Source organism: Hippopotamus amphibius, chromosome 9 (assembly GCF_030028045.1).
Source record: "Hippopotamus amphibius kiboko isolate mHipAmp2 chromosome 9, mHipAmp2.hap2, whole genome shotgun sequence".
In the NCBI taxonomy this organism is placed as follows: domain Eukaryota; kingdom Metazoa; phylum Chordata; class Mammalia; order Artiodactyla; family Hippopotamidae; genus Hippopotamus; species Hippopotamus amphibius.
Window position 1 is genome coordinate 140,132,216 of NC_080194.1, and position 27,480 is coordinate 140,159,695.

General features: G+C 44.1%; 1 protein-coding gene across 3 annotated transcripts in view; it reads left to right on the top strand.

The window, feature by feature from the left end:
* Positions 1-27,480, top strand: part of RNF216 (ring finger protein 216) — a 160,453-nt gene that overhangs the window by 96,406 nt on the left and 36,567 nt on the right. The window contains exon 14 of one of the 3 annotated variants that reach the window (XM_057748633.1): positions 16,876-17,234. The exons of the other annotated variants lie outside the window; for them this stretch is intronic. Coding sequence (XP_057604616.1) covers positions 16,876-16,896 — 21 coding nt within the window. The 3' untranslated portion in view covers positions 16,897-17,234. Of the gene's footprint in view, positions 1-16,875; positions 17,235-27,480 lie in introns of those variants that run through there. 3 annotated transcript variants of the gene reach the window in all.

The following is a 27,480-nucleotide window of genomic DNA, read 5'->3' on the forward strand; positions in this document are numbered from 1 at the left end:
TTTAGACATCTAAGTGGAAATGTTGAATAGCCAGTCAGATATGCCGGCCTACCGCTTAGGGAAGCCGTCAGAGCCAGAGTAGAGCCACGCACCCCCAATCCTGCCCGCGTGGGAGAGCCTCAGAGCCCGGCTGTGGGCTGGGGAGGGAGTGGATGAGAGCGGACTACTGATTTTGCTTGAGAGAGTTGAGGAAACATTATAGAAGTGACTTTAGGATTGGATCTGGAAGGCTGCCAGGAAGCTGGGGCAGTGGAGTGGGGAGAGAACTTCCAGAAAAGGACGCAGCATATTTAAGGTGTGTTTCTGAGGGAGGGGTGGGGTGGTGGCAAGTGATGATGAGCCAGCTGGTGAAGGGGACCGTCCCTGTAGGAAGAGTGTGGACCTCTTCCTGTTAGCAGTAGGAGGTCCATCCAGGGTGGGAACCGGGGGTGGTATGATCAAATAAAAGTTTTCAGATGATTATTCTGGCAGCAGTTTGAAAAAAGGACTGAACGTGAGAATCGATTGAAGGCAGGGAGAGCAGTAAGAAGGCAGTGTACGGGTGCAGCTCAGCCACATGCAGACCATGCCGTGCAGCCAGTGCTCCTGCGTCACCCTCAGAGCGCTGGCAGAGCCACCATGCTCCCTGCCCTGGGATTCTGGCAGCTCAGCAGAAAGGTGGATGTGTGTGGGCCAACCTGCTGTGCGGGCAGAGGGGGTTCTGGCATTATTGATCCAAGTGGATGGGGGGGTTGGGCCTTTATCAGTGTGGTGGTCTAGCTGCTCAGATTCTGTCTTACCAAGGACGATTCTAAAGACACTCTTTTTCCTGTTTCCATAAGACCAGTTGTTTAAAATGCACACACACACACACACACACTAATACTCCCATTTTCTCAGTGTTTTTTTTTTTTCCCCTTTTTTTTTTTTAATTGTATTCTGCAACAGCACATTCCACTGGCAGATTCCGCGACAGGAATGTTCTTTCACTTGATTTCAGTGGTTTGATTTTGTGGTTTGTTGCCATAGCAGCTGGAGCTAAGGCCTTATCAAATCACTGCGCATCTGGTGAACACTTCAACTCCCAGGAACAGGAGGCAAGGAGAACTATTGAGGGGCTGTCTCCAGTCAGCTCTCCCGATACTGGGAGGCCTTGCCCAAGTTCTGGCTACCTAACAGTCTGTTCCAACGAATGCATCTCTTTAAGAGTGTATTGATAAATACACTATTTGTTTGTATAGTATTTTCTCTGTGCTGCACCATTCTGGGGCTAAAGAATTTGCCCACAGTCACTAGACAGTGGCAAAGCAGGCTGTTAGTCCAGCACTCTTCACCGGGGCTGGCTGGAACAGCACTGCCTGCCTTCATATCCCAGTCCCTCCACTGACTAGCCATGTGGCCTTACGCAGCCCACTTCACCCTCTGTCTCAGTTTCCCCTGTCATGCAAATAGGGAGGAGAATAGACCCCTCTTCAGAGAATTGGCTGTAAGGGTTGAATGACTTAACATAAGTAAGATGTGTGGTCCGTAGGCACTCACTGCATGGTAGCTGTTAGTGTTATTCCTCCCACTGTGGATCTCATTTCTCCTACCCTTAAATTTGGCAACTTTACTCCGTCTTTTCAATATTCTAGACGTGTGGCTCCCATAAATTTCCCTGTTGTTCCAAGGGCCGTTCCAATCACTGTGTGGTCCGCATCCATGGAAAGTAGCTGGAAGCCAACCCTGCTGCCCATGTTGTTTCCACGTGCTCATCCTCTGCTCACCTGCATCATGGTCGGTTTCCTCGGCAGTGTCTGCAGACGTGGGTTAATCTGGTGTCCGAAAATAGGCTGTGCCACCTTCTGTGTAAGGGGCCTCTCCACCTCATGTTATTGCTCTAGACCCCACAGGGCAGGGATTTCCTGCAGCTGTACGTGGAGGGCCAGGAGGCCTGGAGGCCCAGGCTGTGAACGGCTGTGATGAGAGCAATGGTGGGACAGCAGCTAAAACATGTTAGTCAGTGCCTGTGCCACCACCCTGCTGGGTCCTGGAGGTGCAGCGTCTCATTCAGTCCTGTAACTCTGTTCTGTCCCCTTCATAGACGAGGAAACTAAAGCTGGGAGATGAGCCACCAGCCCACGGTCACCGTTCAGTGAGTGGCCAAGGCAGACCACCCAGATCTGCCCAGAGCCAGTCTCCTGACCACCAGGTTGTGTGGGTGCCCCAGTTGCCTGAATCTGTCTGAGTCTCACTTTGCTCCTCTGTAGAATTGAGATTTTCTGTATATACTTGGTGAGGCTGCGATGCTGGTGAGAGGGTATCTCAGGCAGATGGGGTACAAGCCTGATGTTCTGTAGGTCCTGTTTATGAAATGTGGATAAAAATATTTAAATTGCACAAGCTCAGACAACATAAAGCTGTATTGCATATTTCTGTGCACGTGGGTGTTTTCAATAAATTGAAAGCCTCGTAGATGGCAGTGAGCTGGGAAGGTTTCTGAGGGCTTTTTCTTACTGGACTAGTGAGGAACTAACAGTTACAGCAGGCAGCCAGCAGAGGGCCCCAGAGCCTCACAGATAAGCCTAGATTCTGGCCCGCTCAGGGAGGCCAGCTGCCCTTGGCCCAGTGTGGGTACAGTCTGGCAAACCCAAACTGGAGTGCCTATCTCTGAACTTGGGAGGAACTCCAGCACCTTCGCTATCAAGATAGGAGCCAGGTAGAAGATAGAAATTATAGTTAATTACAGAAGTACAGTTGTAGAATCTGGTGACCTGATAGTTGAGAACATGTGTAGTCTTGCTTTAAGGGTGGAAAGAGGATTGTAGTGTGCCATTGTATGTAAAAGAGGAGCCCATTGGCTCTGCAGGACCCAGGAAGGGAACAAGAAACTTTTATCTAACTCCATATCCCAGTATTTCCTTGCTCTGGTTTTTACTGGGTTCTGCCTCAGTAACCCGCATGGCCTCTGCATGTATGACCCCATCCCTGGGCAGACTCTTTCCTGGGAAGTCCTGAGCAGCACTCCCAGGATTGTGGGCACTAAATGCAGAGTGAAGTAATGACAGACACACCCGGAAGAGGATTAAGCTGTTCGGCGCTTTACCCTCAGTATTAGCAATTGAATGGCCAGATTCCAGACTGGTTATTAGTAATTTCTTTCCAGTCTGAGGCTCCTGATTGTAGGTGTAGTGAAAAGTGCTTGGAACAATGCCTTTATAAGTGCTTGCTGTTATTATAATCTACCAAAAACTGTATATAGACCCCCTTTTTTTTTTTTTTTTTTTTTTTTTGGCCATGCCACACAGTATGCAGGATCATAGTTTCCGGACCAGGGATTGAACTTGGGCCTTTGGCAGTGAGAGCTCAGAGTCCTAACCACTGGACCACCAGGGAATTCCTTGTATATGGACCTTTAAATTGTGGCCCGGATCTTATATTTCATTTCGTTTTTTTCCTCCTAGATTTCCCTTTTTTTCTCCTTTATAGTGGAAAGCTTAGAAGAATGGCAGGAAAGCCAAAAGGATGTGGTTATATCACTAGCAGTGAGATTTATCTCATGCTCACCTTTAGTGAATGTAGGAGGTATTCATTGCCTGTGCCGCACATACAGTAAGTAAAACATGTAGTGTTCAGAGGGCGGGGGAATCCTTGGTTACTCCTTGATTCATGTGTGGAAGTGCGTGTTCAGCAGTCTCTAAGTAATGTGTGTTTGCCCTCAAATGAACACCTTGACCATTTAGAAATAATACCAACACAAAATAAATCATTTTCAGCTTCCCACACCATGCACGTTACGTCAGAGTGCCCTGAAACTGTTGGGCAGGCAGGCCCCACTGTGTGTGTGTGTGTGTGTGTGTGTGTGTGTGTGTGTGTGTGTGTTTTATACCAGTATTTTACTTAAACTAGGCTGCTAGTTAGGTTTTCTTAGGAAGATCATTGAACAGGATCCTGTTTGTTTTGGTTTGCTTCTGTTTGGCTTTGTTTTTAAGAAACAATAACCTCTACTACCCATGGGAACATGGGCCTTAGATGAGAGTATATCCGGCATTCACTGGTCCCATCTCAGAGCACCCCAGCTGGATGCACACCTGGTCATAGATCCAAGGTCAGCCTTGAAATAATAGCAGGGGACAATAGCTGGACGGAAGTACTTTGAACCTGAGGCCCAAGGAAGGCCAGTGGCTTTTCTGTATGTCGTGGTTCTTATATTGTACTGTTTGTGAGTCCTTTGTTTCTTTCCCAGTTTTGGGGCCTGAAGTGCCATTCTTCCGTAAGAATAAGGGCTTAGATTAGACTGGCTTTTTCCAGCACAAGCCTGCTCTTTCCAGTTATGCACCTGTCCCCCTTTTGTGCCCTCTCAGGGTGTCTGGGGTGCTGTTTGTGTTCCAGGAGCACCATTGAAGCTGTGGTAGCCATGCAGACAGGACTGAGGCATGGGTCTGGAGCAGACTGTGCCGTTTTGTTCCACACACACATGCCATGTGGATAGAGGCTGCAGGGAAGCAGTTCACCTGCTCTGCTGCAAGTGCTGCTGGGAGATTTCCCCTGCAGCGGTTCTGATAGTGCTTGTCATGTTTCAGAGTCATACTCATTTTCGCACCTGCTGTCAACACTTTTACTGTCAGCTTTGTTTTGTGTTAAAGTTTGCATAAATTTTTAAGGTATGAAGCTGGGGGGGAAGGAATTTCTTTCACATAGAGGTGGTACTATAAGCTTCATGATCTGTGTGGTCCTGCCTCTCTCCTCTATCCACAGAGATACAGCCCAGAAAAGCCACTTCGCTTGCAGGAGCCTCAGAGTCTTGTCAGTGACTCACCTGTGCCTGTGTAGGGGGTTAGGGATTGACAAGATGGTGGATGTGAAGCTCCCAGGACAGTAACTAGCATATAGTAGCTACTTAATAAACGGTACCATATCTAAGCCTTCCAGAGTTACTACTTCTTTCCAAGCTGTTATTTTAAAATCAAATTTTAACCTTTCAATTAAATTACAGGCGTTCTGCTCTGTTACATATAAAGCTAACATGTTCAAACATTAACCGTTTTACATCCACATTGCTTTAAAGGCTCCCTTCTTTGTGTTCCTACAAGTGGGTGTCTGCATTTCTTTGAACAGTCTTCCCAAGGATTCCTTCCCAAAGATTTTTCTCAGAGCTTGTGATGACTTAGGGTTGTTTGGGTTTTTTCCTCTAAATCTAGCCATGTGGAAGAATTTCTTCAGAATCTCTTACCTCCCCATTCCACCTGGTCTGGACTTTCACTTTGGACTGCAGCCTTGGCCTCCTGCGCTCAGTCCCTTGACTCTCTTTTCCTCCCTCCAGTCTGCCCTACAATGTTGTCAGCCTTGCTGTTGCTTCACATCACCCATCTAGAACCTACAGTGGCTTCTAGAGCCCAGGCTTTTGACACTCTTTCAGAAGAAAGAAGTCTGGCTTCTGCCTCCTCATTTCTCACAAACCAGACCAGATCCCCCACATGCCTGCCTCTGTTCATACATGTGCCTACACCTGGACCATCCTCCCGCTGGACCATTCTCTTCACCTCTTGTCCTGCTATCTCCACAAAGCCCTCTCCAGTCCGCACTGCCCTGTGGCTCCTTTTCACATTAGTTACCATATATAGACAGGCAGGTAAATAGGTAGATAGGTAGGCAGGCAGAGGCCCTGTTTTATACTTTGGGACTCCACAGAAGAATCTCATTAACCACTGACTATTTAACCTGCTTCCTACACTCAAGTAGGGCTGGTGCCAGATGCAGTACTGCCCACAGGTGGGGCTTGGTGTTGGAGAGAATACGTCTGTCTCAGCATCAGATTGTTCAGTAAACTGGTCTCAGGGAGTCCATTGGTGCAGAGTGGACACCCACATTGTGCATGTGTGTCCCCGTCCCACCGAGAGTGGGTAGAGAGGCTGATAGGTACCACCCCATGTCTCTTGTGGAGACAGAAGAAATCTATAAATTGCAGTTTCTTGGGCTAAGGCCCAGGAAATCTCAGCACTCCTGTAGATTTTCTTTCTTTTCTTTTTTTAATATTTATTTATTTGGCTCCGCCGGGTCTTAGTTGCAGCACACAGGATCTTTTAGTTGTGGCATGTAGGCTCTTAGTTGCAGCATGCAGGATCTAGTTCCCTCACCAGGGATCGAACCTGGGCCCCTGCATTGGGAGCGCAGAGCCCCAACCACTGGACCACCAGGGAGGAAGTCCCATCCTGTAGATTTTCTGACTAAGCAATCCCCAGAGGTCAAGCAGTAGAATCCAGAGAGAGAGAACCTCAAGCACAGAGGGCCTCAGTTCCTCACCTCCCATCCTAGACCTCCACCCTTCCTGTTCTCCACAGCTCCCTTCTCCACTTTCCCACCTCTCTCTGCAGCCTGTCACCAAGTTCTCTCCACATCTCTCCTCCACCCTGCGCTGCTCATCTGGATCACAACAGTTTCCTCACAGGGCTTCCACTTCCAGTTTCATGCTGCATGCCTCCACTGGAGTGATCGTCCTGTGGCACAAACTTGGCTGTGTTGTCTCCCTGTTTAAAACCCTCCATAGCCCCCATGGCTCTTAGGATGCATCTTAGGAGGCCTTACACATCTGGCCCGGACTCTAGTTGGCTTCACCAGGCTCCTCTCCTGTACGTCTTCCTTCTCCCAGCACTGTGTTCCAGCCCCACACGACTTGAGTTTCTTCACTAGCTCAGCTCTCTCACATCTCTGCTCTTTTACTTATCACACCCTCCACCCTCTCCTGGGTGACTCTTCGTCAATCTTTGAACCTCAGCCAGACCCTCTCCTTTGTGCAGGCTTCCCAGGCCCCACCCCTGCCCTGAGTACCTGGAATACCATGTGACCCTTCTCTCTTGTCCCACTCTACACTAGCCAGTCCCTGAACAGGAACACTGTAGGATCCATCTCTTAGCTGGCACCTACTCAGGACCTGGCATAAGCATTTGTTTGGATGAACAAGTGAGTTATTCATGGGTAGACACCACTACTCCCTGATGATCTCTGCTTTATGAGAAGACAGCTCTGCAGAGAGGCCTTTTCCAAGCAACAGTAGCCATGAACTCTTGTACTTGTCTTGGGGGGTGCGGGGGCCTGGGGAGAATGATGGAGAGGGAATAGTCTCTTGATGGTTAAGGAAAACCACACATACCTCTTCAGAAAGGGTGGGGGCCGGGTGAAGAGAACGGGAGCAGCTGGTGAGTGGCAGCAGTTCAGTGGATGGATGTACAAACGAGCCTAAGCCTAGAGCCAAGGTTGTGGAGGTTTCCTTGGTGCCAGTGCTCATGTCCCAGCTGTGCCCAGTCCTAGATCTGGTCTGTAAAGTGCAAAAACCCCCCACCCCTAGCACGCACACACACAATACCTGATCCAGCTCATAGCCATATTCATTTAGTCTTTACCTACATTATAAACTATTTTTTAGTTAGCTATCAGTATATAAAATCAGGTTCTATGTAAAATTCCAGATTTCTGGCTTTTCTTGAATTTAAAGCTTAGGCATACTGCATCTTGCTTCTGATTGGCAACTATTGGTCACCATGATTGGTTGTTATTTTCTAGCAGCTTGTTTTACCTCCCACCCATGTGGGTGTTTTGAGTTTGCAGTTCCTGGTCTGCTATAATTTCCTCTTGAAAGTCAGAGACAGAGTCTTGTTCATGGTTTTATTTCCACTCCCTAATATATTATCTAGCTTGCTTGATAAATATTTTTTGAAAGAGATTAATCACACTTAAGTATCATGTGTTTGTTGTTGGGTACCAGCAAGAGAATACAGGGAGATGGGTGCAGATTTAATTCAGCATCTATTTTGTGAATTCTGGAAGCCTCTCTTTATTCCCAGAACATATATTGAGTCCAGTTCCTGTTGAAATTGATCAGTAGCATGAACTCTGTCTTCAGTAGCATGAACTCTGTCTTCACACGCTAAGCACTATGCTGCTTTGAGGGGGTGGTATATTCTGAGACTGGCTGCTATTAAGTTTAGCAAACATAACTCTCCAACTTGATCTTTTTGCAAAGTGAGATCTTTTGATATTACCATTAGTAAAGACAGAAGTAACTGGTATAACTACAGGATTATTGGGCCTTCCCTGGAGGTCCAGTGGTTAGGAGTCAGTGCTTTCACTGCAGGGGCCTGGGTTCAATCCCTGATCGGGGAACTGAGTTCCCTCAAGTCTCACGGTGTGGAAAAAAAAAAAAAAAAGATTATTATTCCTCCAAAGTCAACATGTACTTAGAGGCCCCACTTCCAGGAAGCCACGTGTTCATCTGAATGAAAATAGGTTAGTGGCACTCTCAGTTTTTGGGGACTTAGTCACAGTCTGCATAGCCTATTCCCGTCTATCCCCCAAAAATCATGACTTAGAGTCTCAGCATGTATGAAGAAGGTCAGAGGGTCGGGATCTCTCTGGATCCACCACCATCTAGTATTTGATCACCATTGAAGGCCACCCTATTAATTTGCTAGGGCTACCATAACAAAATACCACAGATAGGCAGCTTAAACAACAGACATTTATTTTCTCACAGTTCTGGAGGCTGGAAGTCCAAGATCAAGGTGTTGACAAGTTTGATTTCTTCTTGGGCCTCTCTTCTTGGCTTGCAGGTGGCCGCCGCCTCACTGTCTCCTCACAGGGCCTTTCCACTGTGAACGTACATCTCTGGTGTCTATGCGTCCAAATACCCTTCTCCTATAAGGACACCAGTCAGGTTGGCTTGGAGCCCACCCTAAGGGCCTCATTTCAACCTAATTACCACTTTAAAGGCCCTGACTCTAAACAGATTCATATTCTGAGCTACTGGGGGTTAGGACTTCAACATCCAGATTTAGGAAAGAACACAATTCAGTCCATAATGGCCGTCAGAAAAGAAAGAAGTGTCTTTTTTCAGCCTCTCTGGTTCAGTTGAGAAAGCCACATAAACCAGGAGTGGTTATAATTGGGGGGGCTTACGACTGAGCCAGAGACAAATCTGTTAGAGCTTTAGCAGATATGTCTGCATGTATTTGCATGTTGTCCATCCTTCATCTGGTCACATAGAGCCGTTGCTACTGAGCCTGCGAGGAGCAGAGCGTGGGGAGCCTGACAAAAGGCATATGGCTTCTGGTGAAGCTTTATCCTGTTGTCTGTTGTTGTTTTGGGTAGCTGCTGTAAGGAAGGAATTAAGAATGAAAAACAGAGATACTGGCAACACCAGAGCAGGCTAGCACCCTGGCAGCTCTCTGCAGGGCCAGGTGTTCATGAAGTCACTGTAGGCCATTCAAGGAGAGGAGGCATGGAGTGGGGGGGAGCCATAAGTGACGTGTTTCCTGTTGAGTAGACCTTCAGCTCTACCTTCCTGGGCTGGGCTCATCTTGCCTTCAAGGAAGGCTGTGGACAGGCTCCTTTTATGGCCAACGCTACGAGTTCCCCCTTGGTATGCCACATAACTGGAACTGAGAATTGGGGCCATGGATAAAGGCTGAAAGACAGCTTGAAAGAGGTGAGAGGGAAGTCACATTTGCAACATACTGTGTTACGAGACCCATTACAACACCTTAGTTGCACTTTTGCTTCCAAAGGTCACCTTTGGGTTTTTGAACATGAAGAAAACTAATGAAAAAGTGGGGGTGGTAGTTAAGCATGCTTTGGGGTCAAATGGTGAGGATGCACCATTGATTAATTTCTCCCTGATCAAACACTTTTTTATATATATAAATTTATTTATTTATTTATTGGATTTATTTTTTTATTGGCTGCGTTGGGTCTTTGTTGCTGCACATGGGCTTTCTCTAGTTGCAGTGAGCAGGGACTCCTCTTCGTTGTGGTGCGTGGGCTCCTTGTTGTGGTGGCTTCTCTTGTTGCGGAGCATGGGCTCTAGGCACGTGGGCTTCATTAGTTGTGGCGCACGGGCTTAGTTGCTCCGTGGCATGTGGAATCTTCCTGGAGCAGGGCTTGAACCCGTGTCCCCTGCATTGGCAGGGGGATTCTTAACCGATGAGCCACCTAGGAAGTCCTGTTTGTTTGTTAATAAGAATATGAAAAACTAGCTAGGCAGCTGCTCCTTCCGTGCAAGGCTGCCATATAAATGGCACTTATAAATCAGGTATAACTCTGTGCCTCCAGCTAAGTTCGAGGAGAGAACCTTCCTTCCGACCCCAGAGGAAAGGGACTGTCATTGACAACACATCAGCAATCCATGTCACTCTTGGTTTCCTTAACCTACCTGCTTCATAAGAATTAAACAGCCCTGGGACTTCCCTGGTGATTCAGTGGTTAAGACTCTGCGCTCCCAATGCAGGGGGCCCAGGTTCAATCCCTGGTCAGGGAACTAGATCCTGCGTGTCACAATTAAAAAAAAAAAAAAAAGATCCCTCATGCCGCAACGAAGACCTGGCGCAGCCAAACAAACAAACAAGTAAATAAGAATTGATAGCAGAACAGAAGGAGGGAATGTGGAAGGACCAGTAAAAATCAGAAGTGATTGCACCCTTTCAATTTTTTACCATTGTTTGCTCTTCCCTTTCTGGGAAGACAGTGTGGATTTTCTTTCCTTAGGATGTACAGAACTTGGGAGAACTCTGGGTTCTTTGGAGGAAAATCATTCTAAAACCCTTTGCAAGTAGGTGGTCCCCTTGATGCCCATCTCTCTTCCAGGAGCTGACCGTGTGGCTGTGGGCAAATGAAATGTTTATAAATGGCCAACTACTCCCTGGGCAGTGAGAAAGAAGGCCCTGAACTCTGAGGAAAAGAGCTTTGTGGTCAAGTGTAGCCCAGGCAGAGTATTGCCAGGGTCCACAGTGGAAGGATTAGGCCCTCTATTCAAAAACATGCCCAATATGCGAAGCATAAAGAGAGCACACAGTTTGATAACTTCAAGCGCTGCTGGCAATACCTGGCACTGTGCTTGGCCCCCGGTGGGCACTTAGTAAGTATTTTAAGTGGATGATGTCAGCATAGAATCTGCCCTGCAAACCTTATGAGCAAAAGAAGGAGAGAAAAGACAGACATACCCACACTACACCATGTGCAGATGAGAAAACAAGCCCTGAGGAACATCAGGCTGTTGCTGGCTCTCTGAGTGCTGCAGAGCTAGAAACACAAGTGGCAGGTGGTGAGAGGAGCAGCAGAGGAGCTAAGCCCCCGCTAGAGGTCAGCATTCAAAGAGAGAGCGTCTGCGTGCCAGGCACCCTACCAGAGGTGACACCTTTTCTCATTTAATCCTTATACTACTCCAGGGAGATCTGAAAAGTGGTTAATTCGTTGAGAAGAGACTGCCTATAGCAGTAAATAGCAAAAAAATACTTCCTCTTATTCTCCAAACCTTCTGCTACATTGTGTTGTCTTTATTCCTTTTAGAGGGTCGGGGTAGCAGTTGGGGACGGCGTATGAGCTTTAAAAATAAAAGTGGAAGGAAATCCAATGGGACATTCCAATTACCAGCCCAGAGGTGTACTTGAAACCACATCCCAGAAACCATTACTTTTTTTTTTTAAGTGAGTTTCTGAAAACTAACTTCTGTGTGTCATTTTTTTCTCCAATCTGTCCACCCAGCATGGTAAGCCATAAAATCCTTCCAACAGCACGTCTGTGTGTGTGTCAGGGAAGAGGAAGAGAAAGGAAACTAGAGAGATTGCATTGTCTCGATGGGTCCAAAAAAGAGTGCGTGGGGGCCGCGTTCGAGGGAACAAGAGAGCAGACTCCACCAGGGACATGTGGCCTCTACTTCTTATAAAAGTCCATTTTTGAAAGGGAACATGAACGTCACTGGAGAAAGAGTGGGACTGAGGGATCAGCAGGGAGGCAAGCAAGAAGACAGAAAAATGCAGACAGGCAGGGTGTGTCACAGGAGCGTGGGGAGAAGACAGCTACTGAAGCGAAGTCATGTGGAGAATTGTCTTCCTCCCTGTCCTGCTGTGATGCTCTCGTTGGCTGTTTCCCACCACAGCCCCTACCACAGCTCCAGGAACCTGTTCTCCTCCCAAGTTTTCCAGAAATCATTACCAGTCCCAGTATCAAAAATGGTCATGTGAACTGTAACTGCCGGTTTTAACAACTCTGTGGAGGCTCTGTTCTTCCTGTATATATGTTCTAAGGCCTGAATACCTTCCCTTAAGCCCAGCTATACTGGAAAGATAGTATTGATACACTCCAATTGGATATCTGTCTAGAAGTTCCTTTTTCTCTAAATCAGAGCTGAAGTTTGTAGTTCCAGGAAGCTGCTACCAACTTGTGATCTTATGTTACATCGAATGATGCTGTTCTAACCCATCAATAATTAACAGAATTTGAGCCCAGAATTACCTGAGTGTTATCCAGTGCTGAATAGGGCTCAAAGGTGAGCAAATTATTGGTTCCAGGAAGCCTGACACCAGCAGGGCTTTGAATTCTTATCACCGTAGGACTACAAAAATGCAAGAAATTCTGTAGTGAATTGTGCAAGACATCACCAGAGAGAAATGCAAGTAGGATGTGCCTGAATACTCAGGCAGAGAGAGAGAGGTGTGATGTTATTAACTAGCCCAAAAGAGAGCTATTGCCAGTCCCTAAGGTGTAGCAGTTTTATCCACTCTCTTTCATTTGTCATCGTTCCATTTGAGAAACCCAGTCTAGTACCTTAAAGACCCCATCACTCAGAAGCTTCCCCTCTCTCCCTCTCTGCCCTGCATGCCACCCCTGGAGCACCCCAGGACTCTGACCTGGGCCCCTTCGCGTGTGTCCCCACTTGCCCTGGGTGACCTCATCCAGGCTGTCTTAAATGACTTCTGCATGCCAGAGCTTCCCACATCTGGACTCCAGCCCCACGTCTCCCGGAGCTCCTAGTCTAACAAGTTGAAACCATACCGCCAAACAGTTCCCCAAACCCACCAGGTAAAATCTAAATCTGTCATGTTTTCTTCAAGAATAACTCCATTCTCCTTGAGTCCTGGGGGAAAAACAAACATGATTACAATAATGTCCCCATTTTCTAGGTTATCAAATGAGGGAATACAGATAAATCCAGCCTCCACTTGATTAATCATGTTATTAAACATGGCATTTGCTATTATAGTTCCAGATATTATGTCTCTGTGATGTCCTCCTTTTCAAGTTTTGTTTTCTTGACAAGAGTTTCGTAAAAGTACACTGGCAACGTCTCACAAACCATGAATCCTAAGAAATTAAGATGAGTGACTTCCCTGGTGGTCCAGGGATAAAGAATCCGCCTTCTAATGCAGGAGACGCAGGTTCAATCCCTGATCAGGGAACTAAGATCCCGCATGCAGGGCAGCTAAGCCCACGTGCTACAACTACTGAGCCTGCGTGCTCTGGAGCCCGCACCACAGCTAGAGAGAAGCCCGCACACTGCAATGAAAAGCCTATGCACCACAACCAAAGATCCCACATGCTGCAACTAAGACCCGATGCAGCCAAATAAATAAATTTTTTTTTTTTAATTAAGATGAGTCTGATGAGAGCTGGGCACCAGATCTAAAAAGACTGTAACATACCTGGTCTCCAGCTGCAGTAACCTTATGGGTTGGGTTTCATGAGAAAGCCCGTTAATGAGAACTGACTGAATATGTCAGTTTGTCAAAGAGGCTTGTCGTCTGGTAAAATGAGAAGACATAGGCACCTTTCTCCTCCACCCTAATATGTAAAGACTGGTGTTGGTCTGCATGGCGCTCTGCATAGGCTGGAAGCTCTACCCTCAGGGAAACTGAACACAAAGTCAGGGGATTGACTAGTACCCCCACAGCCCCCTTGAACTTGTCTGCTGAGACAGGGAGTACCATTCCCTGTACAGTGTTGGCCCAGTAGGCAAAGATAATCTGGCTGGGAAAGGGCCATGAGATCAAGGCAGGGCAGATTTTGTAGTCATTACCATTTTTGAGAATTTTCCACAGCTGCCTTTTTTCATCTTCCACACTGAACTAGTGGCAAGAGCTAATCAGAAGAGCCTTTAAAGCATCCAAAATAGTTAACATCACAGTTTGTGATGTTCTGTCCTCCAAGGTGAGCCCTAGAGATTTACCCTCAGATCAGGCTTTTTTTATTTGAGACCCAGTTCTAAAACACTTAGTTTTCTAGTTTTCAACTTCTTAACAATAGATGTGGAGAAAGAAGGAGTATGTTGGGCAGTCACAGAAACAGCAGCAAAAAAGGGCCGCCTGAAAGCAAGGGAAAAACTCTCTAGCCGAAACAAACATGAGGACTCCAAGGGCCCTGGAGGCCAGGGACAGTTGTGGGGAGGGAGAGACTTGATAGCCTCCTGTGGCTTCCTGGTAGCAGCTCAGAGTGGCTGGCATATGCTGAGACCATAACTTTGAGTCACCAAGAAAAGATTGAATTGTGTCCTTCTCACTCTAAGAATTTCATCCCAAGTGGTTAAAAAGTGAAAAGTCCTTGTGTCTATAAAGCTGTCCAAGAAATACAGAACCACATGTACCCTAGGATCGCAGATTCCACAGGGTCCTCTTAAGCTTATCAGGACCCATCTTTCTTAGCATGTGTTATTCTTATTATTTTGATTTTTTATTATTCAAGGTTTTTTCCAGCGTATTCTAAAACTCTCGTCATTTTTAGACCAAGTCAATGAAATAAATCCCCAGACCTAACCAAAATAGAAGTATGTTAGTGAAAGATGCACCCCAGAATATACCCACACTCTGTGCCTACACCCTGCTGATGGTGCTTTGCCTTTTGATTTGCAAATAATGGAAGTTAATCCAGTCCTTCTACAACTGATTCTAAATCTTAGGGAGGGTGGGGGCAGTAATAGCAGTTTGAGCCCAGGGTGTATGAGTGGTGTGTTTTTAAGTCTTGGGGTGAGGACTGGAACTCCAAGTCCACGAATCTGAGTCAGTCACACTCTCCACCTCAGGATGCACCATCAGAATCAGCTGCACGAGACCCCTCTTGTTTTCCTGGTTTTTCTTCATCTCCAATCCCTACTCCTATCCCCTTCCCCTTAGACACCCATTTTAAATATTCAGTATATGCCCTTGCATATGTGTGTGTCTTGAGAAAATAGAATTTTCTGTGCATGTGTGATTTTCATTTACATAAGTATGTGCTGTAGATCTCATTCTGTTCTTTTTTTCATACTGTTTTTGAGATCTTTCTGCATTGCTTTGTGTGAATGTTTCTCCTTGCCTGCATAGCATCTTGTTATCCATTCTCCTGTGTACTGTAGCACCTCTCTGCCATCCTTGACCCCTGAATGTATCTTTGTGGGCCTGGGGAAGCAACCCTGGGTGGAGGTGGCCAGGCAGTTGACACCCTCCAGCCGTACTCAGTGGTTCCCTTTGACACACAGCCTCACCAGCACCTTACATGGATTGACTTTCTGATTATTGCCAGTCTGCTCAGTATAAAGTGTTTTCATATATATTTCTCTGGTAATTTTTTTTTATTATTGATGTATAGTTGATTTATAATGTTTCATGTATTTAGCAAAGTGATTCAGGTGTGTGTATATGTGTGTTCTTTTTCAGGTTCTTTTCCATTGTAGGTTATTATAAGATATTGAATATAGTTTCCTGTGCTATACAGTAGGTCCTTATCGTTTATCTGTTTTATGTATAGTAGTGTGTATCTGTTAATCCCAGATTCCAAATTTATCCCTTTTACCTCCTTCCCCCTTTGGTAACCATAAGTTTGTTTTCTCTGTCTGTGAGTCTGTTTCTGTTTGGTAAATAAGTTCATTTGTATCATTTTTTTTAGATTCTGCGTAAAACTGACATATGATATTTGTCTTTCTCTGTCTGACTTCACTTAGTATGATAATCTCTAGGTCCATGCATGTTGCTGCAAATGGCATTATTTAATTCTTTTTTTTTTGCTAAGTAGTATTCCATTGTGTGTGTGTGTATGTATATATATATGCACACACACCTATATACACACACCACATCTTCTTTATCCACTCGTCAGTGGACATTTAGGTTGCTTCCATGTCTTGGCTATTTTAAATAGTGCTGCTATGAACATTGGGGTGCGTATATCTTTTCAAATTACAGTTTTTGTCTTTTCTGGGTATATGCCCACGAGTGGCATTGGTGGGTCATATGGTAACTATTTTTAGTTTTTTAAGAAACCTCCATCCTGTTCTCCATAGTGACTGTACCATTTTACCATCCCACAAACAGTGTAGGAGGCTTCCCTTTTCTCCACACAGTCTCCAACGTTTATTATTTGTAGACTTTTTGATGATGGCCATTCTGACTGGTGTGAGGTTATACCTCACTGTAGTTTTGATCTGCATTTCTCTACTAATTAGGGAGCATCTTTTCATGTGTCTGTCAGCCATCTGTCTTTGGTAACTTTTAAAGTTACACATCTCTCTTCTCATATCATTAACCCATTTTTCTATCAGATTTCTTTTTTTTTTTTTTTTTTACTCCCCAATTTTTGCCAGTTGCGTGTACATTCTAGATATTGTTTGTTTTAGTTTTAAGTGTTCCAGATATATTCTAGTCAGTCATGCATCTGTTACCCTGGTCTGTGGTGTCCTGCTTAGGATAAAACTACTCAGGTCAGTTGTTTCGCCTTTGTAATGTGTGCTTTTGGGGACTTGGTTAAGAAATCCTTTCTTAACCAAAGACACACAGATATTTGCCTGCATTTTCTTCTGTTAGCTTTAACCTTTGAGAGACTATGGTTTCTAGTAACGCCTTCCCTGTCCCTGAGAGCCTTACTGACCTGTGCGGCACAACTGTTAGTCCACAGCTCTTTGGGGATATTTTCTCATTTTATTATAATTATACAAGGGTGAGTCAGAAATTATCCGAACTCTTGTTATATTAAAACTTCTATTGGCCACACTCTCTTATCAGTGCTTTCCGTTCAAGGCTACTGTCTCCCCAGTCACTTCTATGCAGGTGTGAATGTGTTACATCAGTCCATTTGTAACTGCAGTGTGAACAGAAATGAATGCCCTGTTTGTGATTTGCACAGAAGAAGAGCAGCATGCAGTGATTCGTTTTTTGTGGTCCGGTCTGAAGGTGTACCCAGTGCCGTTATTTATCGAAGACTTTGTGCACAGTATGAAGAAAGTGTTTTGTCGCAAAGAAGTGTATATGAATGGATAGAGAAGTTGAAGGAAGGTCACGCAAGTCAGAGCTGGACTCACTTCTGATGAAGAAGTGAAGACAGCAGTGTATTCATGGCTCGCAGCTCAGCCTAAAACATTTTTTAATGAGGGAATACGAAAGTTTGTTGACAGATGGGTAAAGTGTATTGAAAAGCAAGGAGATTATGTTGAAAAATAATGTATTTGTCTTTTCTGAAAGTTAATTAAAATAAATTCTACAGCCACAGTGCGGATAATTTTTGACTCACCCTCTTACATTCACCTCTTGGGCTTTTCTACTAGGGTGTAAACCATCTGTGGGGGTGGGAAGGAGGTAGAGATACAGGCTCAGGGAGCAGCCAGGCTGCCTCCTGAGGAAACAGGCCACCACGAGTGGCCTACAGGGTCTCCCTCTTTGGAAACTTCTGCTCATAAGATGGAAAAGCTAAGTCAGAGATATTTGTGAGCTGTCCTATCCCTCGTCCACCAAGGGGTATTGTGAACCCTAAGTCCTGACCCTGGGTGCTAGTACCACTGCCAACTGTACAGAATTTCCCCTGAAACTGCACTCTACCTTAGAATCAGCGCTTCCACTGAATGACCTGTGCCTGAGGTCTCTGCTTCCTCCTTCATCCTGTGCTCAGACCTGATGGCTCCTCCACTACCTGGTCAGCCTGTTGGAACTCCAGCTGCATAAATCTCCCAACCTGTTGGTGGACCAGACACAGGGGAGGGTTGCTGAGGTGGCCTTCACTGCTGCTCACAGGCCTGTGTGACGGGGTCTGGTTTCTCTACTTTTCCAGCTTACAGTGCATCATCAAACCAGGCTAAGATAAAAGTGCTCAGTATGTTCAAAAGACCTTTTCTTCTAACTTTGTCAAAGAAGAAAACAGCAGCAAAAGTGTGCGTGCTGTCTACTCAGGAATGCCCAGGAAACTGGGCAGCCTGTTGGGTGAGGGAAAGCCACCAAGGCCAGGCCTCATAAGGAGACAGCGCTGGGATCTGGGCAAGGTTTCTCAAAGCATGATCTGTAAGCCAGCTGTAGCAGAGTGTCCCAAAAGCTGCTCCACATGCAGGTCCCTGGGCCCGCCCAGGAGCACAGCGTTAGAATCTGCATCTTTTTATTAGCAGCCCCAGTGATTTTTGTGTACACAGAAAATGAGTGCCAGGGCCAAGGCTTTTGTCTGACACTGCTGCTCCAGAAGCTGATTTTAACACTGGCCCAAACCAAATCCACACAAGATTAAAAGAGAAACCAGGGACATCCTAGGTGGCGCAGTGGGTAAGAATCCGCCTGCCAATGCAGGGAACACGGGTTCGATCCCTGCCCCAGGAAGATCCCACATGCCGCGGAGCAACTAAGCCCGTGCGCCACAGCTGTTGAGCCTGCGCTCTAGAGCCCGTGAGCCACAACTATTGAGCCCATGTGCTGCAACTACTGAAGCCCACGCGCCTGGAGCCTGTGCTCTGCAACAAGAGAGGCCACCGCAATGAGAAGCCCGCGCACCACAACGAAGAGTAGCCCCCGCTCGCCGCAACTAGAGAAAGCCCCTGTGCAGCAATGAAGACCCAACACAGCCAATAAAATAAATTAATTAATTAATTTAAAAAAAGAGAGAGAGAAACCAGAATGCTAGTAGAATCCCAGATGTAACTGCTACCTAGACACTCACATTGGCCTTCTAGCACACGCTGTCTGTCCCCAGAGGCACATGTAAGAGGGAGCTCAAGGCAGGGGACAGGTCTGGTCATCTCATGGCCAGTGCCACCGCTGCAGGATGGCAGCTGTGACAAAGCCAGAGATACTGGAGCTGGCTGGTGCAGTTACCTCTCCTTTAGAGCGTGTGGAGTCAAGCTGACAAATCCTTCATTTCTTGTTTTTCTGACCTCAGATAACTCAGGTAATATCTTTCTGTTTCTCAAGTTGTGAGAGCTGTGCATTAGGCTATAGCACTCTTCTCCTTGGTCATGCCACTCCTGTTTGGTTTGTGGACTTGCTCCCTGAGCCCTTCCACCACTTGTCTGTCTCCTGCAAGAAATATGTAGCATTTCTCATTTTAACCCTGAGACAGAAGGTCGCTTCTCTCCAGGTTCTGAATTGTGAGTGGTCTTTATTGTCTGCCTGCCCCTCAACAACCTGCCCAGCTAGCTACCAAATATAGATGAGGTCTCAAAGCGTATCGTGGGAGGTACGTCTTTTGATTTTCCTGAAATCTGGAACCTCCCTTCCAGGGTATGGTGACAGTGGAGTGCAAGCAGGGAAGAGCTGGCTTTGCTGGCTGTTCCTTCCAGGCCAAGATTCCCAGAAGCTCCAGGAAACCCAGGAGTAGCCCTTGCAGTGAGCACTGGGCTGGTTTCTGCCCAAGTTCTAGCAATGTTTATTTTTGACAATCAGAGTGACTTATTAGATTCACCACTTCATAATACATGCTTTGCTCCTGAGCCCTCATGAAGGCCATTCTACCTGATTCTCATCCATTGTTCTTCACTAAAAGCATTACCTGTAGGGTAAATTGGAGATGGGCCCATTTTTTGATTCCTCACAGCTGGTCCCTGGAAGAAAGAGCCTCTCTGATCCTTTAAAGAAACTTTATGGTTTTTGAATGAATGAATAGTGCTCACTTTGGCAGCACATATACTAAAACTGAATGAATGACTAAATCCTAAGTTGCTGGCTTTCAGACTGTTTTGACTGTGACCTATAGTAGGAATATATTTTACAATAAAACCAATACACACATAAACACATATATGTATAACCAGAACAATAGTTTTGCAGAACAAATACCTGACATGTGGAATGCACTCTAGTATCTTCCATTCTAGGTTTTTTTTTTTTAATCCACTGATCGTAATCTACTAAAATGATTTCATAACCCACCAATGGGTTGTAGTCCATAGTTTAAAAATCATAATTATAAGTAGCTGGTTCCACAGACTTACATTGTGTTGAGTGTCTGCTGTGAGCAAACTCCTTTGAACAGGGCTTAGTCACAGCCTCTGTCCTCCCACCCTTTCAAGGCTGTGAGCACAGCACGAGGTGGCTACATCAGGGCCCAGGTGGAGGTGTGGCTCAGAGACTTGAGAGCTCACCAGGAAAGGGGAGCCAGCAGATGGGGGTTCTTTGGGACTTAGCTCACTCAAGTCCTTGTAGAAAGAATCCTCTTTAACCCATTTACTCCGGGAACATGCCAAAGTCCTTATCACTACCTCCCAGGCCCCAGACACCCCGGCCTCCTTTCAGCTTACTGGCCTTTCCACCTCCCTCCTTGCTATTCCCATGGCCTGGAATTCTTTCCCCCAGATATCACAAAGCTTACTTTCTTTCCTTTCTTAAGTCTTTACTTAAATACACCTTCTCAGAGAGGCCTTCCCACTTTAAAATTATGAACAATTTCCCTCTCTGCAACCCAACACTAACATTATTCCTCCCTGTATTTTTCTCCTAAGCACCTATAATCTTGTCTCACTGTGTATTTTACTTATTTGACATATGATGGCCTTTCCCTCCACCCCCAGTAACTTCTGGGAAGGTGGGAGATTTGTATTTGTCCATTTTATTCCCCAATGCCCAGAGCAGTAATCAGAGTATATTAATGTCCACCTCCTGGCACTGTCGTGGGTGTTGCTCATATTTTTCCAATGGTTCTGTTAAGTGGACATTCTAAAGTCATAAGTATGTGAATAACTACTATAAGGAAATTGATATATTTGTGGTTATTTTGATAAAGGTAAAATTGAACTTATATTTATTCCAGGAAACATCTACCTCCAACTTTATCTTAGAAATCCTGGTCCCTGTATTATAGTAAAAAGCAGGCAGCTGTGGCTCTAATGTAATGGGCTTTCCCAGTCAATATTTCTCAAATATTACCCTCTTGCCAGGCTGCGTAAATCTTTCTGTAAGTCTCCTTACCTTTATAGCTTTCTATCCCTAGGGGGCAGCATTAGCACAGAAACCAAATTTTTAAACCACCTGTTCTGATTTGTCACCTAATCCTGGTGGATGCAAAGGAAATTTGAAAGTGCTTGGCTTTTTTCTAATCTTCAGGAGTTAAAGATTTGGAGATTTCTGTTTTTCAAAATCTGCTTCTGTGCATAGAAATGGTAGGGCATGCATCCAGTGCACGCATTTTTTTTAAATCCCCATAGTTTAGTGTGTGTGTGAGACCATCAAAAAATAAGAACAAGGATTTTTCAGCAGAGGACTGAAGCTTCTGCCGTAAGAGTTCTTGCCTGCCCTTCCTGCCAACCTGTACTAGACTTCAGACTCTGTGAGCTCCTCAAATCTCCTCTCCACGGGCCTTGAAGCCTGCTTGTCTGTCCAGCTTCTCCCTCGATGCCCACAACGTGCTTCCACCTTCAGTGCCAACGCTAGGACTGAATATTCGTCTAATCCAATACTTGGACATTAGTCTGAGGCTTGGACAGTCATCTATAAACACCTCTATCACCAGGACAAGCAACCCCAAAAGCTTGGACAACCATGAGGAAACAAAGAAACACCATGCAGGCAAAGGAGCAGGAAAAAAACCCACAAGACCAAATAAATGAGGAGGAAATAGGAAAAATGCCTGAAAAAGAATTCAGAGTAATGATAGTAAAAATGATACAAAATCTCGATACCAAAATAGAGAAAGTACAAGAAACAGTTCATAAGAACTCAGAAAAACAAACAGCAACGGATAACAAAATAACTGAAATTAAAAATACTCTAGATGCTATAACCAGCAGAATGACTGAGGCAGAAGAACGAATAAGTGAGTTGGAAGATAGAATGGGAGAAATAAACGCCACAGAGCAGGAAAAAGATAAAAAAATAAAAAGACTAGAAGACAGCCTCAGAGACCTCAGTGATAACCTTAAACGTACCAACATTCGAATTATAGGCATCCCAGAAGAAGAAGAAAACAAGAAAGGGTCTGAGAAAATATTTGAAGAGGTTCTAGTGGAAAACTTCCCCAACATGGGAAAGGAAATAATTCACCAAGTCCAAGAAGCACAGAGAGTCCCATACAGAATAAACCCAAGGAGAAATACACCAAGACACATATTAATCAAACTAACGACAATTAAACACAAAGAAAAAATAGTAAAAGCAGCAAGAGAAAAGCAACAAATAACATATAAGGGAAAACCCATCAGGATAACAGCTGACCTTTCTACAGAAACTCTGCAGGCCAGAAGGGAATGGCAGGATATCCTGAAAGTCCTGAAAGAGAGAAACCTACAGCCAAGAATACTCTACCCAGCAAGAATCTCATTCAGATTTGAGGGAGAAATCAAAAGCTTTCCAGACAAGCAAAAGTTAAGAGAATTCAGCACCACCAAACCAGCCTTACAACAAGTGCTAAAGGAACTTCTCTAAGTAGGAAACACAAGAAAAGGAAAACACCTACAAATACAAACCCAAAACAATTAAGAAAATGGTAATAGGAACACACATGTCAATAATCACTTTAAATGTAAATGGATTAAATGCTCCAACCAAAAGACACAGACTGGCTGAATGGATACAAAAACAAGACCCTTCTATATGCTGCCTACAAGAAACCCACTTCAGACCAAGGGATACATATAGACTGAAAGTGAAGGGATGGAAAAAGATATTCCATGCAAATGGAAGTCAAAAGAAAGCTGGAGTAGCAATACTCATATCAGACAAATTAGACTTGAAAGTAAAGACTATTAAAAGAGACAAGGAAGGGCACTACATAATGATCAAGGGATCCATCCAAGAAGAACATATCACAATGGTAAATATCTATGCCCCCAATATAGGAGCACTTCAATACATAAGGCAAATGCTAACAGCTATAAAAGGGGACATCGACAGTAACACAATTATAGTGGGAGACTTGAACACCCCACTTACATCAATGGACAGATCATCCAAACAGAAAATAAATAAAGACACACAAGCTTTAAATGACACATTAGACCATCTCGACTTAATTGATATTTATAGGACATTCCATCCAAAAACGACAGACTACACTTTCTTCTCAAGTGCACACGGAACATTTTCCAGGATAGATCACATCTTGGGTCACAAATCAAACCTCAGCAAATTCAAGAAAATTGAAATCATATCAAGCATCTTCTCAGACCACAACGCCATGAGACTAGATATCAATTACAGGAAAAAAACTGCAAAAAATACAAACACATGGAGGCTAAACAATTCACTCTTAAACAACCAAGGAATCACTACAGAAATCAAAGAGGAAATCAAAAAATATCTAGAAACAAATGACAACGAAAACACAACAACCCAAAACCTATAGGACGCAGCAAAAGCAGTTCTAAGAGGGAAGTTTATAGCAATACAGTCCTACCTTAAGAAACAAGAAAATGATCGAATAAACAACCTAACCTTACACCTAAAACAACTAGAGAAAGAAGAACAAAGAAACCCCAAAGTGAGCAGAAGGAAAGAAATCATAAAGATCAGAGCAGAAATAAATGAAAAAGAAAGGAAAGAAACCATAAGAAAAATAAATAAAACTAAAAGCTGGTTCTTTGAGAAGATTAACAAAATTGATAAACCATTAGCCAGACTCATCAAGAAAAAAAGGGAGAAGATGCAAATCAACAGAATTAGAAATGAAAAAGGAGAAGTCACAACGGACACCTCAGAAATACAAAAGATCATGAGAGACTACTACAAGCAACTATATGCCAATCAATTGGATAACCTGGAAGAAATGGATACATTCTTAGAAAAATACAATCTTCCAAGACTGAACCAGGAAGAAATAGAAACCATGAACAGATCAATCACAAGTACAGAAATTGAGGCAGTGATTAAAAATCTCCCAACACACAAAAGCCCAGGACCAGATGGATTCACAGGCGAATTCTATCAAACATTTCGAGAAGAGTTAACACCTATCCTTCTCAAACTCTTCCAAAATATTGCAGAAGGCGGAGCACTCCCAAACTCATTCTACGAGGCTACCATCACCCTGATACCAAAACCAGGCAAAGATGTCACAAAAAAAGAAAACTACAGACCAATATCACTGATGAATATAGATGCAAAAATCCTCAACAAAATATTAGCTAACAGACTGCAACAGCACATCAAAAAAATCATACACCACGATCAAGTGGGGTTTATCCCTGGGATGCAAGGATTCTTCAACATATGCAAATCAATCAACGTGATACATCATATCAACAAATTGAAGGATAAAAACCATATGATCATTTCAATAGATGCAGAAAAAGCTTTTGACAAAGTTCAACATCCATTTATGATAAAAGCTCTCCAGAAAATGGGCATAGAAGGAAATTACCTCAACATCATAAAAGCCATATATGACAAACCAAAAGCCAACATTGTTCTCAATGGAGAAAAACTGGAAGAATTCCCTCTAAGAACAGGAACAAGACAAGGGTGTCCACTCTCACCACTGTTATTCAATATAGTTTTGGAAGTGTTAGCCACAGCAATCAGAGAAGAAAAAGAAATTAAGGAATCCAAATTGGAAAAGAAGAAGTAAAATTGTCACTCTTTGCAGATGACATGATATTATATATAGAAAACCCTAAAGACTCTACCAGAAAACTGCTAGCACTCATTGATGAGTTTAGTAAAGTAGCAGGATACAAAATTAATGCACAGAAATCTCTTGCATTCCTATACACTAACAACAGAAGAGCAGAAAGAGAAATTAAGGAAACTCTCCCATTCACCATTGCAACAAAAAGAATCAAATACCTAGGAATAAACCTGCCGAAGGAGGCAAAAGATCTGTATGCAGAAAACTTTAAGACATTGATGAAAGAAATCAAAGATGACACAAACAGATGGAGGGACATACCATGTTCCTGGATTGGAAGAATCAACATCGTGAAAATGACTGTACTACCCAAAGCAATTTACAGATTTAATGCAATCCCGATCAAATTACCAATGGCATTTTTCACAGAACTAGAGCAAGAAATCTTACGATTTGTATGGAAACGCAAAAGACCCCGAATAGCCAAAGCAATCTTGAGAAGGAAAAATGGAGTTGGTGGAATCAGGCTTCCTGACTTCAAACTATACTACAAGGCCATAGTGATCAAGACAGTATGGTACTGGCACAAAAATAGAAAGGAAGATCAATGGAATAGAATAGAGAAATCAGAAGTAAGCCCAAACACATATGGGCACCTTATCTTTGACAAAGGAGGCACGAGTATACAATGGAAAAAAGACAGCCTCTTCAATAAGTGGTGCTGGGAAAATTGGACAGCAACATGTAAAAGAATGAAATTAGAACACTTCCTAACACCATACACAAAAATAAACTCCAAATGGATTAAAGACCTACATGTAAGGCCAGACACTATAAAACTCCTAGAGGAAAACATAGGCAGAACAATCTATGACATCCATCAAAGCAACATCCTTTTTGACCCACCTCCTAGAATCATGGAAATAAAATCAAGAATAAACGAATGGGACCTCATGAAACTTAAAAGCTTTTGCACAGCGAAAGAAACCATAAACAAGACTAAAAGGCAACCCTCAGAATGGGAAAAAATAATTGCCTATGAAACAACGGACAAAGGATTAACCTCCAAAATATACAAGCAGCTCATGCAGCTTCATACCAAAAAAGCAAATAACCCAATCCACAAATGGGCAGAAGACCTAAATAGACATTTCTCCAAAGAAGACATACAGATGGCCAACAAACACATGAAAAGATGCTCAACATCACTCATCATCAGAGAAATGCAAGTCAGAGCCACAATGAGGTATCACCTCACACCAATCAGAATGGCCATCATCACAAAGTCTGGAAACAACAAATGTTGGAGAGGGTGTGGAGAAAAGGGAACTCTCCTGCACTGTTGGTGGGACTGTAAGTTGGTACAGCCACTATGGAAAACAATTTGGAGGTTCCTTAAAAAACTACAAATAGAACTACCATATGATCCAGTAATCCCACTCCTGGGCATATACCCAAAGAAAACCGTAATCCCAAAAGAAACTTGTACCATAATGTTTATTGCAGCACTCTTTACAATAGCCAGGACATGGAAGCAACCGAAATGCCCATCAACAAATGAATGGATACAGAAGATGTGGCATATATATACAATGGAATATTACTCAGCTATAAAAAGGGATGAGATGGAGCTATATGTAATGAGGTGGATAGAACTACAATCTGTCATACATAGTGAAGTAAGTCAGAAAGAGAAGGACAAATGTTGTATGCTAACTCACATATACGGAATCTAAAAATGGTACTGATGAACTCAATGACAAGAACAAGGAAGCAGATACAGAGAATGGACTGGAGAACTCGAGGTATGGGAGGGGGCGTGGGGTGAAGGGGAAACTGAGACGAAGCGAGAGAGTAGCACAGACATATATATACTACCAACTGTAAAATAGTCAGTGGGAAGTTGTTGTATAACAAAGGGAGTCCAACTCGAGGATGGAAGATGCCTTAGAGGACTGGGACAGGGAGGGTGGGGGGGACTCGAGGGGGGGGGCGTCAAGGAAGGGAGGGAATATGGGGATATGTGTATAAAAACAGTTGATTGAACCTGGTGTACCCCCAAAAAAATAAAATAAAATAAAATAAAAAAAAAAAAAAGAACAATATGGAATCTTCCCCAAAGAGGCCTATTCCACTGTAATATTGCCCAGAGATGTTGCCTGGCCACACCCAGATTTGAATTTCTACGTTCAGAAATCAAAAGGTTCTTCTGCCTCAGAGAGATTATTTTGAAGGAAAGAGAGAAATCCCCTGCAAGGAGAGCTTGGTTTCTTGTAGAAACATGATGTAATCCAATAAGTACAAGACATCGTTAAAAGAATTAATATTCAGATTTTGTTTGTCCTTTAAGAAAAGTGGGCCCAGGCAGGCTGGACTTGTCTTGTTGGGGTGAGGGGGTGGGCAGGAGGAACCTGTGATCTGACCTCAGGTAGTAACTCACTTTCCAGAGCCCCTGGGTGGGAGAAGGAAAGAGCCAGTTTGACTGCAATTTTTGAATCCTAATCCCTCTAAAATAGAGGCTCTCTCAAACAGTATAGCTAGTGAAGCTCCTTTCATGGGAAATGAAGAGAGGTCAGTTTCCACATACTGAAGCTATAGGAAAAAATCAACAAAGAACATCTTATTTGAAATCTCCTCAGTACTTTCTCAAGCAGCGTCTGCAGGCATTTGGCCATTAGCTTCTTGGTAATAACTGATCTGTAAGTTTTATGTGTTAGGTTGGAGAAGGGGACTGGGGAGCAAAGAAAGGAACCACAATGGAAAAGGCATAACCTGTATGCTTAAGGCATAAACTCTAATGAATTAACTTGAAATTGTCTTATATATTAGTTGATTTTCTCGTAAAATCATCATTATGTTTTGTATAATTATAAAGAAAAAGATGTGATAGAGAGGAACTAATGTTCTTTTGGGAAGGCAATCCGTTTACTAAGAGGTTTCATATGCCTTTTTCCCGCGTAAAATGCAAAAGTCCCAGGAGTA